General features: G+C 37.9%; 1 protein-coding gene across 1 annotated transcript in view; it reads left to right on the forward strand.

Moving 5' to 3' along the window:
- The window catches only part of PALMD (palmdelphin), a 59,198-nt gene that overhangs the window by 37,803 nt on the left and 2,645 nt on the right, over nucleotides 1-18,750 (forward strand). Inside the window, exons 4-7 of the mRNA XM_069598505.1 lie at nucleotides 13,180-13,294; nucleotides 13,433-13,466; nucleotides 13,589-13,702; nucleotides 15,465-16,559. Coding sequence (XP_069454606.1) covers nucleotides 13,180-13,294; nucleotides 13,433-13,466; nucleotides 13,589-13,702; nucleotides 15,465-16,559 — 1,358 coding nt within the window. The remainder of the gene's footprint in view (nucleotides 1-13,179; nucleotides 13,295-13,432; nucleotides 13,467-13,588; nucleotides 13,703-15,464; nucleotides 16,560-18,750) is intronic.

The following is an 18,750-nucleotide window of genomic DNA, read 5'->3' on the forward strand; positions in this document are numbered from 1 at the left end:
TGGTTGGATCTCCTTGCAGTCCAAGGGACTCTTGAGACTCTTCTCCAACACCACAATTCAAAAGCATCAATTCTTCAGTGCTCAGCTTTCTTTATGGTCCAACTCTCACATCCACACATGACTACTGGAGAAACCATAACTTTGACTAGATGGATGTTTGTTGGCAAAGTAATGTCTCTGCTTTTGAATATGCTGTCTAGGTTGGTCATAACTTTCCTTCCAAGGAGTAAGCGTCTTTTAATTTCATGGCTGCAATCACCATCTGCAGTGATTTGGGAGCCCCCAAAAATAAAGTCTGACACTGTTTACATTGTTTCCCCATCTATTTATCATGACGTGATGGGACCGATGCCATGATCTTAGTTTTCTGAATGTTGAGCTTTAAGCCAACTTTTTCACTCTCCTCTTTCACTTTCATCAAGAAGCTCTTTAGTTCTTCTTCACTTTCTGCCGTAAGGGTGGTGTCATCTGCATATCTGAGGTTATTGATATTTCTCCCAGCAATCTTGATTCCAGCCTGTGCTTCATCCAGCCCAGCGTTTCTCATCATGTACTCTGCATATGAGTGACAATATATAGCCTTGACGTGATTCTTTCCCGATTTAGAATCAGTCTATTGTTCCATGTCCAGTTCTAACTGATGCTTCCTGACCTGCATACAGATTTCTCAAGAGGCACGTCAGGTGGTCTGGTATTTCCATCTCTTTCAGAATTTTCCACAATTTGTTGTGGTCCACACGGTCAAAGGCTTTGACATAGTTAATAAAGCAGAAGCAGATGTTTTTCTGGAACTCTTGCTTTTTCAATGATCCAGCAAATGTTGGCAATTTGATCTCTGGTTCCTCTGCCTTTTCTAAATCCAGCTTGAACATCTGGAAGTTCATAGTTCACATACTGTAGAAGCCTGGCTTGGAGAATTTTGAGCATTATTTTACTAGTGTATGAGATGAGTGCAAATGTTGCTGGTTATGGTTTATCAAACCTTAGCTCATTATTATTTCTATCCAAATTTAACCCCTACCTAATGCTCTTGTTTCCCTGTGCAAACCAGTTATCCCTTAATGAAATGAATGTCTCATCAACACACTGATACATGCTACATGGAAAATATTGCCTGCTAAATATCTCTGCCTTCCTGCTCTGACCTAGCCAGCCACATCTAACATCACATTGCAGGGAGACAGACAAGCCGCTCTTCTATGACAACATAAGAGCGAAATTAAAGAGAAAAAATTGGCAAAAAGGTAGGAAAAAAATCCCCACCATTTGTTTCTTCTTAAATTTGCTGTAGCCTGGAAACACTCAAGAAATTATTCTGAGGCAATTATTTGAGTTGAAATCATTCCAAGCATGTTTTTCACTCCGCATATTTGACTAACTGGCTTACAGATTTGTAATAGTTCATCTGTAGTTGTTTTCAATTTCCCAGATATTCTGATTATTTTTAACTCAAAAGCTTTTTAAATTTAACAAAAGAAGCTATTAACCAAATTTTCAGTAAAAAAAAAGAGGGAAAAATCTATCTCTCCCACAAAAAAGTACAACTCCTAGCTATGACTACATAGCTTAATGAAGGAATGATGGATGATGGATGGATGGATGGACTTGAAAATACTACATATATGAGAAGACCATCTCAAGACTAGACAATAACTTGGACATCAATAAACTAAAAAGGAAAGCTTTGAATTAAAAAAAAATAGTGTCCTTGGATCTGAGACACTTGTTGATGGCATGTTTTACCATCTTGTCATCATTTTACCTTCTTACCTTTCCCCCTTTTTAATGCGGCTTTTTATTTTCTTATATTCACTTCCCAGCATTCTCTTTTGCTCATACTTGCCAATCTCATGTTTATGTTAGTAGAAATAAGAATTTAAATGTTCACCTAAAATAAACACTCCCCCACAACAATGGTAGGCTAAAAGGCAGATTAGAGTCACCTCTGAGAGTGCTCCCATCACCCGATTGCAATTCAATAATAACAACTATCCTTTACGGAGTACATATTACATAATAAGCATTATTTTGAGAATGACAATTCTTTGGGGGAAATCTGATTAAGCTTGTTTTACACATAAGATCACTAAAGCACAGAAAGCCATGAACCTTATAACAGATGACCTAGAAGTCACATACAGTCACACACAGATCTTTCTGACTCCAGACCTTGTCCATCATGTTTCACACTGCTTATTCCTTATTTAATAAATAATGAGCATTTATTAAAAACCTGCCACATATGTCTTTATTCTTCCAGAAGCAATTCAAGAATCATAAACTCCTCAAAGCAAAATTTTATGTGTGTTTACCTCTGTTTACATTCTTTAACTTTTCAAAGAACTCTGACATTAATTATCCCGTTCAAAATAATATTCAGTAACTTGAAACACAAATTTAAGGCTGTTATCAGGGATGTCATAGAACTATGACTGTGAGTAAAGAAAGAACAAACAACTGAACAATCTGGAAAGTGGGAAGAGCGTTTGTTTCAGTTATCCACCTTCCAGGTGGTGGGCATGAAGAAAGAAGGTTCAGAAGCAGAGACTCATGTGAGAGAAAGGCTCTATGTTGCCATGGGGCCTAGGCCTCCCCATTCCCCAGGAGAGTCCCCAGAGACTAAATTTACAGCTCGGAAAACTTCCACACTACCCCCTTGCAATGCCTCTTTTGTCTGACATAAAGCAAATGCCACTTAGTTCATTTAGACCACCCAAGGCTAACTGGTCTTTGTTGGTTATTCTATGTTATATTGAGCTTGGGTTTTATATTTTTGGTATTCAAATAATAAGAGTCCTGTTCTTGGCATCAAGTATGAACAATTAACACTAGGAGCAAAGTAAAAATGAAGTGAATAGAAGTGAAAAATACAGTGCCTTCTCTATAATACTTTTAGAGATAAATGTTAAGGGTTACAAGACACAAAGCCAGTAATTATTTCTGAATGGAGACAGTCACTGGCTGTATATATCACTGAATATGTTTTGTTACTTTATAATATACAAGTAGTATATTCACTAAAATATTTTTCCCTTATGACTTATTTTTTTAAGGAAAAAAACTTTCCAAAATCATGGATAAGTGTATCTGCAGTTAACTTCCCATGACCTAGCTACAACAGTATTTGAAGGTCACTCAGGGAATTCATGCCACCTATGTAGAGGTCAATTTGAATTATTATTATAGTTATTCAGCTCTTAATATGTGTTTGGCATGTCCTGCAAGGTTCTCTCCAGGCTCTAATTAAAACCACACACCCTGCTTCTGTCTGGCAGAACATTTGAGAAGCTCAAAAGTAGCCAATTTGCCGTATCACACCAACATCCAGGGTGTGGGTTTATTTGCGTTCATTTGAAAATTACATTTGTAACCTGGACATAAAAGCACCTGATTCTCTGAAAACCAGTTTGGTGTCTTGTTTTTCATGGCACATGCAACCCTTAATTTACAAAATATTCTGAGTAAGAAGATTTGCTTTTCTGCTAAGTCATTCTCTTTTGACATTACCTGCCTACCAGGCAGTTTCAAATCATGGGAGTATTGTCTGCCCATAAGATAATTGTTAACATTTATAGAGTTATATTAGGAGATGATATTCACCCATGCAAAAACTGCCCCCATGTAAGTATGTTATTCAGTTTTTCTAAATATCTACTCTGTTCCCAATTATCAGAGCAAACTGACACTTGTTTCAATGTCCCTGTCAGGCCAGCTCTCCGCCTGGAGTTATCTTGAAGCTATTGCGCTGTATTTGCTCATCCTGTTCTTCAGTGCTCAGGATTAGAGGCAGTAGATCTGGCTTGGGGAAAACAGTGTTTGCTGTATGCCAAATGCCCTTTAATTCTCTGGCAGACTTACCCATGGCATGTGATTATTTGCACTGGTGTGTTAGAGCTTTCTTGTTATACCCATGCTCTTGAGCAGGGGCTGATTGTAAGGCAATTCTTCTCCTATGTCCATGCAGAGGGGTAATCTCCATCTTTTTTGATATATTTTTGTTTCAGCTTGGTGAATAAAATGTGCCTGACATTTAAAAGTTTGTTAAATGTTTGATGAAATTTATTGGACCTCAACTTTAAAAATAAAACAGCCTATATTCATCTCGATTACATACCTTTAATTTTATTGAGAAAATACAGCTTGACATTCTCATTGGCCACATTATCTATAAAGATAAAATATCTATAATCTCTGACCCATTATAACAATGTAGCTGCCCATGATATGTGATCAATATACTATAGTCAAGAATATCTGACTGAAGTCATCAGCTGTATATACTCAACAGTATCCATTGCAATTTGAGCTATTTTTAGATCAGTTATGATCAAAAGATAAAATAAGATTTCCTTTTTTCATTGCAAACCTTAGCCTTTCAGTATTAACTAGTTATTGCCAACACAAACAATATCAGATTTGATGTGTCATTTAGAAACACATAAATTCTTTAACTACCAGGAGCAAAAACTGATTTATTTTCTATTTTTACTGGTAAACTACCTAAAGTGTAATATACTAATGACTAGTTCTGCAAATCAACAAAAAAGTTCTGAAAAACAATTCATAAAATTTGTCACATCAAGATTCATCCTCCATAAGGTTATGTAATAATTTGCACACTGGTTTTATTGCTTAAAAAACTCTAGAAGAACAGTGGCTTAAACAATATTAGAAAGGTTCATTTTCCTCCCACACATACCAATCCTAGCTGGGAGAAATTCAAGGGAGGGGAGCAGCAATGTTACATAAGATGATCAAGAAACCCTGTTCCTCTCTGTCTTCTTGTTTTGCTACCATCTAAGAGATGCCCTTGGTCAAGATCAAAGGAAGCTGACCTCACCACGTCTGCATTTCAGCTTAGGAAGGGGAAGATAAATGGAGGGCAAACAGCTCTATTTTAAGGATATGACCTGAAAATTGCAGAGGTCACTCCTGCTAGTATCTTATTGGCCAGAATTTAGTCACATGATATCATTTAAATGCAAAGAATGGGAAATATAATCTGCAGCAGAGCAGCAGAGAGACAAATAAAACTCAGGGAGTTTTATTACTAAAAAGAACAGGAGGAATGGACTTGGGGTGAGCGTATGGAATCAGCAGGTTGTCAAGGCAGACTAGCACATTCTTTCATGAATTAGACATCATTTATTAAACAGACACTATCTCATAAATATTATGAATATTCTAATAACGCTGAAGCACTGTTATTGTTTTCTGACTAGAACCGTATTTTCAAGAACGGATGTGTCCCTGAAGCTATAGTAGCACAATGCTTGCTCTAAAATAATTGATATTAAGGTTGAAGATCAAATCTAAAAACGGACCTGGTAGATTTTCTCTTTCACTAGATTTGTCAGAGATGGCCCTCCTCTCCTTAGAAAACTGAGGAGGAGAGAGGGGTAACTAGCCCTCATTGAAGAATTTCTCCATGTCAAACCCTGTGCTGCTGCTGCTGCTGTTGCTAAGTCACTTCAGTCATGTCTGACTCTTCGCGAACCGATGGACTGTTTCCCGCCTGGCTCTTTTGTCCTTTGGATCCTCCAGACAAGAATTCTGAAGTAGCTTGCCATGCCTTCTTCCAGGGGGTCTTCCCCACCAAGGGTCAATCCTGCGTCTTTTACATCTCCTGCACTGGCAGGCAGGTTCTTTACCACAAGCGCCATCTGAAGCCCTATTGAGGAACTTCTCTATGCCAAGCCCTGTGCTAAAAACTTACAAACATTATCTCATTTACATCCTTAAGACAACCCTTTGTGCATACTATTATTATTCCCCAAATGAGAAAACTGAAGTTTGGAGGGGTTTAACATTTAAGCCAAGTGTGTTAGTTTTGATAAGAGCTCACTTTCTATTTCCATGAGTAGGGCTGGAAGAGAAAAAGTGGACCTTCACACACAAAAAACTCCAAAGCGTAGGTAAACCAGCAGCCACCTCCTGTTTTCCCAAGATTCAGTGCGGAGGAAAGGAAAGAACCTATGGCCCAATGGAAGAGTCAGCGGTTAAAATTGCTCACCACTCCTCACTGAATTCAATATCTTGTTGGAGGCAAACTTATCTGAGAGCCTGTGACTCTCCAGAGAAACTAGATTCTTCCTTATCCAGCTTGGGGCAGGGTTGGAGAGGTGGTCCTAGCACTTCTATCAGTATTCTCAGAGGTACATCAGCAGTGGCCTGGCCTGGATCTAAGACCTGCTGGCTCAGCCCATCCCAGAGAAGTGTAAATTGGGACCTCTCTTTGGGTATAGTCCTACCTTTAATAATAGAGCTTGTGATACCAAGACACAGGTAATTCATCAGTGCTTTCAAAGTAAATAGCTAAAGCCAGTCATAAATTTAATCTCAAACATAGCATTGGTGATCACATTCAAACTGTGGTATTATAATCAAATTGCATAACTGGTTTTATATTTAAGACCTAAAGCTTCCATTACTTTGAACAATAATCTTATGACCAAACAAATAAAGTGTCTCTATAAAGTAGCACTGGTTTATGAAACCTCAGACTCTTTGAAAAAGGATATTCTAAGCACTCTTACCAAAAACCAAAGTCAAGCAACCAAAGAGAAAAATGAAGCCTGGACTTTAATCCTGGTTGTACTGACTGGACCACTAAGCAGAGACATTCTCAGCACAGCAAAATCATTCTAATGAAGATCAGGAAAGAAATATTACCTTTAGAGGTAATGAGTCAACATTGTTACATGTTGGTAGACTCCAGCTAGCATTTCAATCCTCACTTTATTATTATGGGAAGTAAAAAATCCTTTCATACTGATTAGCAAATGAATGTTGCTTGTAAGTTCATAAGAATCCATTTTTTTAAAAGTTTTGTTCCCACAGTGGCTAATTAGCAAGGAGTTAAGAGCTCAGGCTCTACTGGCAGAGACTTGATTGCAAATTCCATCCTGCCACAGGCTATTTGAAACGATCAGTTGCCTTTCTAGAGGCTCAGCTTGCTCATCTGTCAAATGGAACTAATAACAGTACTCATGGGGGCTGTTATGAAGACTAATTAGGCCAGTGCCTGGTAAAGTATAAATACTCAATACATATTAAAGTTATTATAATTGCTAACAAGTGAAGTGCTGTAAGGTAGGGCACAGATTCTTGAAATTTTTTTTCTCTGAATTCTCCTTTGGCCCCTAATAGCAAACTCTATCAGGTTGTTAGTCCTTGCTAATGCCATCAAAAACTGAAAGAGATAAATGGACCCCTTAGCAGCAGAAAAAATTGCCCTCTGAAATAACCCTTTCTTGGTGCATCTAGCATTTCTGTGCTGTCCTTTTTCTAAGACAAAAAAATTGCACGTTGGAACTGGACTGGGGACATTATCTCACGATGATTAAGGGAAGTTATTACTAGAACAGTGCATGAAACGAAAGCTACCTGCTTTCACCTAGGGAGTTCTTGAAAATAACCCTATTTTTCTCCAACAAATAGGGAGAGGAAAAATTCCAATAATGGATAGCATTACAAATCCTTTTTCAGGTAGTTTGCTTATCTAAACTGGCACAGGATACCTGCTTAGCCTCTCTCAGAAACTGAGGGAGAAAGGTACTAACTCATCCATCAGACCCCACCTAACAGCCCAGGAGGACCAGGAAGGACATTTCTCTTTCTCTGCTTCCTGTTTCTCAGCAAACTGAATCAGCATTTCTAGGAACTCAGTTCCCACTGAGAAAAGTAATACCTTCTAAAGATGGGAATGGCAGCACTTATGGAAATTCTAACCCATCAGGTGAAAAATAGGCAAGTGAAGGTTAGAGTTATCCCCCGTGATCTACCCAAAGCTTTCCAAGTTAAAAAAGAAAATTAGTTTTACATATACATGTGTATATACTATAGATTTATATTTGCATGTAAAACTAAAATTGTATGCACACATAAAAAATACAGACATAGATGTACACATAAATGTGCATACACAAATGTATCTACACATACATACAGATATAGACACATATATTACTCCACTTCTTCACTTACACTTGCTAAATTTTCTCTCCACCAAAATCTTTGGAAAAGTATTGGATGTGAGGCCCTAAAGTAAGCCCTGCATTTTTGGAGCTTCAAATCAGAGTTAAGTATCCACTTAATTATGAATAGTCACTGAGTCAGGAAATAAATAAATATATATTTATACATACATATATATATATATACATATATATATATTAGAGTGGAAAATGGAAACCCACTCCAGTATTCTTGCCTGGAAAATTCCATGGACAGAGCGGCCTAGAGGGCAGAGGAGCCTGGCAGGCTACAGTCCGTGGGGCTGCAAAAAGTCAGACACGACTGAGCACAAACACACAGACTAATTTATATATATAGACAGAAAGAGACTTGAAAAGCAAGTAAACTCAATTAATAATTTTAAATAAAAATAGGATGATCAAATTCTTTTCAACAAGTAATAAATTTGGATCCTATATTATGGCTAAGTGGAAGAGAAAAATAGTGAGGAAAAAGTAAAAATATCCCAAAGACAAATACTTCAACATCCTTTATAAAGCATGTTTCAAGCACCTATACTAGACTAGGCAATGTATTAGGTGTCACAGGCTAGTCTACCTCAACACTACTGACAATCTGAATGAGGTAAGTCCTTGTTGTGGGGGTCTGTGCCCTGTATTATAGGATGTTCAGCAGCATCCCCAGCCTCTACTCACTAGATGCCAGTAGCACTTCTTAAGTTGTGAGAACCAAAAATGTCTCCAGACATTGCCAAATGACCTCAGGAAAGAAATCGCCCTCGGTTGAGACCCACTGTACTGGCTATACAAAATAGCACCTACCTACCAGTTGTAATTTGTATATTCCTTAAGAATCTCCTCAAAAGCTTGATCCATTATCTGATATGGAGCTTGTGAGACCTCCTCTTCTACTGCTGGGCTACTGCAGCACCTGCCCCTCAGAGCTCTGATCTTGTGAGAAGAACCATGGGAGAGAAGCCAATTCCCTACCCTGGGCCTCCCATTACTCCCACTGACATCCTAATCTTTTAGAAAGCTTTTTCGAAAGAAAAAAAAACTCTAACAGTTATCCCTTAATTATATTTATGTTGTCCACAAATAATATACAGAAGTATCAGATCAACATATAAAAATAAAATATTAAAGTGAGAATTTTAAGAAATTTTCTGTAAAAATAAGCATCTACTACAGAATTTTGCAATTCCAAGTAATTAGCACCAAGATGCTTCCTTATTATTCTATTTACAGAGAGTTGGTTGTAGCTAAGTGATAAAGGAGAGAAAAGTGTGTGTGTTTGCATCTGTTTTCACGCATGCATCGTGATGTATCATTTGACAGCAGCCTCATATTAATGCAGTTTTTACCAAAGACTTGAAAACCTCCAGAAACATTCATTAGCAGTTATTCTGATGATGCTGACAGGCTTTCAACCTCATATTCTTACAGTAACAATCTAAAGATATTCATGAGTACTGCCTGACATTACATTATCCATGGGCCTCTTTACAGAGGAAAGCAGCTACAAATACCAGTGCCTTTCATACTCCCCTGAGATGCAACTGCACTGGCAGAGCAGGAGCTCTATCTCTGTACCCCAGGAATAGAAAGGAACAATGGCAGGAGAAAACCAGCATTAGCCAAGTGTTCACTATTTCTTTTATTCCTTATTAAACCCTACAAATCTGCCTGCAATGCAGGAGATCCAGGTTCAATCCCTGGGTTGCGAAGATCCCCTAGAAAAGGACAAGGTAATCCACTCGAATATTCTTGCCCAGAGAATCCCATGGACAGAAGCGTCTGGTAGGCTATAGTCCATGGGGTCACAAAGAGTTGGACATGACTGAATGACTAACACACACACACACAAACCCTACTTAACATTGCCCAGGTGGCTAAATGTTTAATTGCCCCAGGATTCAGTCCTTGGAATCCCTGACTTTCTAGAAAATTTCATCCACTCCTATGGCTATAAATACCAACTCCTAAATTTATATCTTCAAACCCAGGCTTAGTTAACCTCCCAACTTTTATATCTGTCTTCTCCATGTCACCATTTGACTGTCTCAAATTTAACACATCCCCCACCAATCTCCTTCCTTCTCCTTCCCAGATTACTATTTGACTACTTGCATTCACAGTTTTCCAATTGTTCAGATCACAAACATTCCAATCACTCTGGACATTTCTCTTTTTTCACATCTCACATGTAATCTATCAACATATCCTGGCAGTTCTTTCTTTGAAATGTTTCCAGAATCCAATTACTTTTCACTCTTCAACCAGCAAGGACCCTGGATTAAGCCATCTTTATCTGAATTATTACAACAACTGAGTCCTCCCTGTTTGCTTGCTCCAGTTTATTCTCCACACAGCAGTCAATGTAATTGTTTAAATTTCAAGTCCTGGCAGGTTTTTCCTCTTCTCAGAATTCCCAAAGGCAATACCATGCAGAAAGCCCTGTATGATCTGGTGGCCACCCCATCTCTGACTTCATTTCTCATCATTTGCCTCCTTAATCCCTCAGCTATTATTTCAAGTTTTGTAGTGACTTTTCCTCTCTGTGAAGTACACTCCCTTTAACACTCCTGTGTGTCTCTCCCTCATTTCCTTTATGTCTCTGCCCAAATGACACCTTGTCAGAGATTCTCCATCACCATGCCATCTAAAATAGAACACCCTTCCTAGGCACCCTCTGTCTCCTATATTCTTCTGTTTATAACCCTTAGCTTCTTTTTTCAAGGAAATATTTTTCTTTATAAATAAATGTATGTATGTATATATACACATTTGTTTATTATGTATATATATATGTGTATACGTATATTTGTAAGTAAATATATGAGGGGGGTGTGTGTGTGTGTGTGAAGTTCAGGGCTAGATTTAATCCGGGGCCATACATATATACATTTTAATGAGTTGGCAAATTTAGCCATGGCCAACTTTTTGTATAGCCATGAGCTAGAAATGGTTTTTACACTATTAAAATATTATAAAAGTTAAAAAAAATAAAGATGAATAAGCAATATAAACCATATGTGGCCTGCAAAACCTAAAGTATTTACTATCTGGCCTTTATAGGAAAAGGTTGCCAGCTCCTGTATTCATATACTATCCACTAGAATGTAGTCCTTGAGGGCAGGAACCGCTGTGTTCACCATTACTTCTCAGCATGCAGGATAGTGCCTGGTACAAAGTAAATGCTAAACAAACATTTTTAAAAGAATGAAAACAATGAGCCTTAGTGAGGCCAGGGTCATCCAGGAACTTGATAGATGAACCAGAATTCAAGCCCAGGTCCACCTGATTCACAGCTGGAGCCTGAGAGCTTTATGCAGCAATGACTTGAGCCTTCTTCTTTTCTACCCAAAGGTTCCCCATTAGATTATCTCTAACATGCTATCAGAGAAAGGAACCTTCAGAACAAGACAATGGAAGAGAGACATGATGTATTGCAGAAAAACTTTGATAATTACACCAAAATAACATTTACATCTGATATCAATTATATTTACTTTTAAATATTTATTTGCCTGTGGGACTTCATTGCGACATACGGGATCATGCAAGATCTTTAGTCGTGGCATACAGATCCAGTTCCCTGAGCAAGGATTGAACTCCAGACTGGAGCACAGAGTCTTAGCCACTGGACCATCAGGGATGTCCCTCAACTATGTTTAATGTGCTTTCAAAGACATCACCTCTTCTTAGCTTTACCAAGTTTCTGCATCAAGTAAGGTATATACTATATCCTCATTTACATACTGCAAAACTGAGTTTCAGGAAAGTTTAAAGAATTGGCTTTTACAAGTAGTGAGTAGCAGAGACAGAACAGTCCAGATCTATCACTTGTAGTATTCAACTTTCCATGCTACCAACCGACATATAGCCCCACAACTCTACCGAAGGGCAACTGTACTACTGTGGACATGGAGGGATTTTAAGAGATTGGCATCACACATTACTGACTTCTAAGAAACCAGAAGTACTACATTTTACTTGGAGTTTTATGATATGCAAGAGCACCTCAGCTATAAATAGCCAACTACCAACAGTTATAGGCAGCAGGCAAGTCAGAACTTTGAAATGAAAGCAATAAGTAGAATGATCTGCTTGACCATATCTTGGACTTTTATTGGTGTGACAATAGCACAGGGATTTTGAGCTGCCAGATGCATGATCATCTTAAAGAAAGAAGTCAAGAAAACTGACAATTATCTTAGCTGACACTAATACCCACAGCTGTCATCTCCTGAACGAGCTGCTATGTCTAAGCAGCCATCCATTGAGGCAGCTGATTTTAGAGCTCAGAGTATTTGCCTGAGAAATTATGTGTGTTTCATGGATGCGCAGGGCCAGCTTTCCTAACTTTGTGAATGCCAGTGGTAGTGTCCTTTTATTCCGGACAGAGGTCACGATGCCACACCCTGGAATTAACTTGAATCTGACCCAGCTCTAAGCTAGTCAAGATACCAGCTCAGGATGTGGCAATCCGATTTCAAACGTCTGTTCCCGTCCCTACGAGTTCCCTTACACTTTGTTAGACCATGTGATAATTTATTTTTTTTTAATCTAGGAAACGTAGCCTCTATAAACAACAGCAACTGAAGCCACTGTATTAGATTTTGTCCATTTCTCACCTCTTCACTCACTATAATAGAACACTACTCACTATAATACGGCAACTTTTAGAAAACTAAAATTAAAATGAAGTGTTATTTTCAGTGTTAGGATATGCTGGGGTTTTAAGTGTTACATAGTTACGATTTTTAAATCAAATATAATGATTATAATGTTATAAAGTGTTGCTTGGCTAGAAAATAAAATTACAATGTTTCTCCAAGTAATTTCTATGAAAACTTGGGTAAGGAAAATTGGCAATCTACAGTATTAATGACAGATGGACCATTCCTTTTGGTCCAACTTTAAACTTATGTCTCTTTGTAATGAAGAAAATAGGACCAAGGGTCAAATATTTTACCTGAGAATCCCCCTTGTGAAAAACAAACAACTTGAAAAGTAAGTCAAAGTCAGATATTGGGTATCTTCTATGTACTTAATGTGATGTTTGGTATAATGCTAAGTTCTTATATGGTATCTGGATACTTACATGCAATATTCCAAGTAAAGTTGATATATGGGAACTATATCCTTAAGGGCTTCGTATTGTATTGTTTTAAACAATATAAAGTATATCTTTGTTCAGACTTGAGAAAGAGATCCAAGATCTTGAAAAGGCTGAACTGCAAATCTCAACCAATGAAGAAGCAATTTTAAAGAAACTGAAATCAGTTGAGAGGACGACAGAAGACATAATAAGGGTGAGCATTAGCTGATTTGAAAATTATGACTCCCTCCCAAAATGATTCCACAAATAGTATATAATTCTTCAAAGTATATTCACATTTAGAATTTATTTTTAAACTGTATTAATCATGGAGAATTCTTTCCTCTTATAGTCTGTGAAGGTGGAAAAGGAAGAAACAACAGGAGGTATGTCTTGAACAGTCTATGTTATGTCAAACTAAGATATTTTTTGATTAGCCTGCCTGCCAAAATTTTTCTCTATTGTAAGTATACTCTAAATGTATTTTGAATTAATGTGAATTTTACAGAGTCGGTTGAAGACATCTATGCTAATATCCCCGACCTTCCAAAATCCTACATACCTTCCAGGTTAAGGAAGGAAAGAAATGAAGGAATAGAAGATGATGAACAAAACAGAAAAGGTATATAAAAACTTTGTCTTCAATGGTAGGTTCTCAAATTCATATTTTACAATATCAAATATTAGCAACTTGCTGTAATATCCTATCCTTCCAGGTTAAGTAATGGTCCATTTTACAAAGTTCCCTGAGGAAAGTCACTTGTATAAGTAGCAACAATGGGGTTACAGTATTTCTTCCATGCATTTCATTCCTCAGCCAACTAGGTAAGGACAGGGAAGATAAAGACCTAAAGGAGACAAGAAGCTCTTGAAACAAAGCTCCATTGCTCAAAAATATTTCTCCCAACATATTCTGTGTAGTAGACATTAGAATAAGATTAAATGAATGAACAAACGTATTCTCCCTGAGGTCAGGCATTGTTTACCCCTATGTGAGAATGGTTGCATGAAACTAATGTCAATGGCCCAGGGAAAATTAAGGCTTGTATAGGGGCAGAGAGGGAACCTTTGAATTTCAGAGTGAAAGAGAAGTGACACTTTACCTTCAGGGAGCAATGATTCATTCATTCAACAAATACTCAGTGCCAAGTTCAATACCAAGCTCAGGTCTCACACTGGGAATACAGTAGTGAATAAAACAGCAAAAATCTCTGCCCTGATTCTAAGGGAGAATAAAAGCTGACATTGTAAGGGAGACAATAGATTAAAAATTAGGTAAATAAATGAAATATCCTAGGAAGCAAAAATGCTAAAGAGAAGAATAATGCAGAGAAGTGGGAAAGGGCACATGTGGGTGAGTGTATTACAATTTTAGTCGGGTAGCCAGGGAAGGCCAAGAACCAGCAGGCTGGGGGGAGAGATGAAATGCAAGATGTCTCCAAAGAGGAAGACGGGGGACACAAAAACAGTCAATGCCACACTGTAATGTTGCCCAGGATCCCATTAGCTTTACTCTGCCAGTCACGATCCTGGCCATTAGGATCCTCCCTGAAGGAGGAAACGGCAACCCGCTCTAGTATTCTTGCCTGGATAATCCCATGGAAAAGGAGCCTGGTGGGCTGCCATCCATGGGGTCACTGAAAGTCAGCACAGCTGAGCAACTGAGCATGTATACATGCATCGAGATCTTGCCAGGGCCGTGAGACAGATTGCAGCTTCCCCCAAACAGGCATTTCCCCCCAGTTCAGTTGTTTTAATACAGCTGATACTGCTTTATTTGTAGCCCTTCTTCTTAAAAGTGGGAGTGAAAATGAAAAGAAACATAAGGCATGTGATTCTAGCCTTCTTCTTGCCTCTTCAGTACCAGTTCAACATTTAACCACCTCCCAGCTATGAAAACTTTAGAACACACCTCTCTAGTTTCAACACATTGCAGGGCTGTACAGCAAGGATGTAGCATAATAACATATACCTTGCTCAGCCTTTACCAACAGTAATGCACAGAGTAACATATTCTTCCTTATTAAAAAGAAAACTCTGATTCTTCCTACTGAGCAATATAAAAGAATGTAAATCTGTTGTGTCAGATTTTCTCATTAGAAAGGGAACATCTTTGGTTTCCTAGTGAAAATCCTTACCATTTGGAACAATCAGCTTCCCTTCTTCAGTCTTTCCCATTTTTTAGTAATTTCATACATCCTTGCACAAAATTCCACGTCATTAAAGTTTTAGTCTTTATATATTTAATGAATAAATCAGAAATTTTAAAAATATTTCTCATAGAAGAATGTCAAAATGTATACTGGACATAAACACTATGAAAGCAAGTTACTTTACAACAGGAAAAATTGACTAAATTGGAGATCAAATCTGTCTCTCAACAGCTTTGTATGCCATGGAAATCAAAGTTGAAAAAGACTTGAAGACCGGAGAAAGTACAGTCCTATCTTCAATACCTCTCCCATCAGATGACTTTAAAGGTACAGGGATAAAAGTTTATGACGACGGGCAAAAGTCAGTCTATGCAGTAAGCTCTAATCACAGTGCAGCATACAATGGCACCGATGGCCTGGCACCAGTTGAAGTGGAGGAACTTTTAAGACAGGCTTCAGAGAGAAATTCTAAATCCCCAACAGAGTACCACGAACCTGTATATGCCAATCCATTTTGCAGACCTACAACTCCGCAGAGAGAGAAGGTAACTCCTGGACCAAACTTTCAAGAAAGGATAAAAATTAAAGTGAATGGACTGGGTAATGATGTGAATGGATCCATACACAACATGGACAATGGACTTGCAGAGGAGAGAGGTAACAATGTCAATCACATCAGCCCAGTCCGGCCGATACCTCATCCCCGATCAATGATTCAACAAGCGGAGGAGATGCCCCACATCCAACAAAAGAGGCTGATGACTCCTTGGGAAGAACCAAATGTAAGGCAGGACAAGTATACTCCCTCTCCGAAGGCAGGACTGAGTCCCAGCAGAGAACTAGTTGAGAAGTCAGAACGCCAGGGTTCTTCACCCCCATGCCAGGAGGATGAGAAAGACATTAGATATAACATTGTTCATTCCCTGCCTTCTGACCTGGATGAGAAAGAGCCCGTGACAATGATTTTCATGGGGTATCAGCAAGCAGAAGACAATGAGGAAGAAAAGAAGCTTCTGACTGGGTATGATGGGATCATCCATGCTGAGCTGGTTGTGATTGATGACGAGGAGGAGGGTGAAGGAGAAGCTGAGAAACCAGCCTACCATCCCATAGCTCCCCACAGTCAGGTTTTCCAGCCTGCCAAGCCAACACCGCTCCCGAGAAAGAGACCAGAAGTCAATCCTCATGAAAACACAAACCATAAATCTCCCCATAAAAACTCCATATCTCTGAAGGAACAAGAAGAAAGCTTAGGGAGCCCCATCCATCATTCTCCACTGGACGTTCAAATAGCAGGCGACGGGACTGAGGATCCATCCTTAACAGGTAACAAACATGACAAGGCTTGTCACTGCTGTTTAGTCATGTGACAATCTTTTCTTTGTGTTGTTACCAAGCCTTCTTGCTCTCAGCTTTTTCTGATGCTTCATAGACTAGCAGATGCTAAGATTTTTTTTAATTAATGTTGATATGAGTTATTATCATCATAAGTGAAGTGAATAAGTCACTTCAAAAGAGAAAGAAAGTGAAACAAAAATCTGTTGCCTTATTTAGGTATTGCATTGATTGACCTTAGTAACTTGAAATTCGCCTTCTGCCATGGTATGGTTCTGTGTATGGATGTGTTTGAATCACTATCACGTTGTCATCAATATTAGATCTTTTCCCAGAAGAAATGAAGCCAGCCCTTTTTTTGTGCTTCTTCATGGTTTAGATTTCCTACTTAAGTTAACAAATTGCCTTAATTTTGCAAGAAAAAACACAAAACAAATTTTATTTTTAGCGTGATATTTTATTACTTTGCTATATCTTGTTTCTCTACACTTTTATAATTTTAAGAACTTTATGTCCTTTATTTTTCTACATTTTACAAAAGGTATCAGTTTATTCTACATTATAATATTTATGTCACATAATCTTCCCTAACTTAGACATTTTATTTTTTTATTTTCTAGATATTTGCGTTCCATACGTTCTCATTCCCTGTAAAGTTTTATAGCTATCTAATTTTTTTAGTATTGAATTGAAAATAACACTTTTTCTACAAAAGTGATAGCTCATCAATTTTATATTCTTTATTATCATTTGAATATTGTATTCTACTTATTTATGAACAATAAATAAAAACATAATCAAACTAATTATAATAGCTGTACTTACCATGCCTAAAGACATAAATCAAATTATCCAGACATAAGTACTGGATCTGTAAAAGGGATAGTCATTTTAAATGTTCTAATGAGAGCATTCTCATTAAAAAGCAGTAACTATTAAGTCCCAGCTTATCCAGCAATCAAAGAACCTGATAATCTTGTAGAACTGCAGTACAATTAATTGGTAGGACAATTCAGAAAGGATTTTTCCTCTGTAACCCAGCAACCTAGTCTTAGGTTGCCAATGATACAATAAAATGGACCTCTTCCCTTTCTATTAAGTAGTTAAATTAGGCATACCAATTGTAAATTTGATTATCTGAAGAATTTCTAACCTATTGGTAAGTGTACACTTACATTATCTGACTTCCCTGGTGGCTCAGACAGTAAAGCGTCTGTCTACAATGTGGGAGACCTGGGTTCCATCCCTGGGTCAGGAAGATCTGCTGGAGAAGGAAATGGCAATCCACTCCAGTACTATTGCCTGGAAAACCCCATGGACAGAGGAGCCTGGTAGGCTACAGTCCATGGGGTCGCAAAGAGTCATACACGACTGAGCGACTTCACTTTCCTTTCCTTTTACATTATCTACCTAAATCAGAGTTTAATGGTGTGTCCCCACAAAAGAAACCTACTAAAACTAAAAGTTCCTCTGTTTTGAGAATGAGCTTTGTTTACTGATCATTTTGCATCTTAAATCCATTTTTTCAAGAATAACACAGAAAACTTAGAAAAGAGGAACACGCTCTTTATGGTCAAGAGCAGTGGCATTACCCACTATAAAACCTCCTATTTTTTAACTTGGATGTTAGCCAGCTCCTCCTGAACACCCTTATTCCTTCTCCCCTACTCGTGTCAACACAGTTACCACAGAGAAAAATATAGGAAGTGACTAATGTTTCCAGACAACACTAATCATGCCGCGGAGCTAAAATAATGAAAACAGGAAGACTTTTCCAGACAAAGTAACAATACAAAGTTATGTTCTATCAATCAAAGCATCTTATAAACAGAATCCTCCAAATTCCTTGCTTTCTATCATAATACTGTTTTACATTCTTGTTTTCTAATTCAGCGTGTGGATTACAGAACTGATATTTTCAAATGGGTGTTAAAAATAAGTATATCATATTGACCTCAGGGTCATCCATATACATAGAATTTATAGCCACCCATGCATTTTAATTTCACAAGCACCCAGTAGGTTAAGCTTCTCTCTATCCCCTTTCCCCCAAAATGCATATTGATACTTGGAAATCCACCATTTAATTCAATTCCTTTATTTATGGTATAGGTGCCCTACTAAATATAAACATTCCTAGTAAGCACAGTAATAGTTAAGAACTATAAGTCTCTTTCATTTG

The sequence above is a fragment of the Ovis canadensis genome, chromosome 1 (genome assembly GCF_042477335.2).
Source record: "Ovis canadensis isolate MfBH-ARS-UI-01 breed Bighorn chromosome 1, ARS-UI_OviCan_v2, whole genome shotgun sequence".
Taxonomy (NCBI): Eukaryota; Metazoa; Chordata; class Mammalia; order Artiodactyla; family Bovidae; genus Ovis; species Ovis canadensis.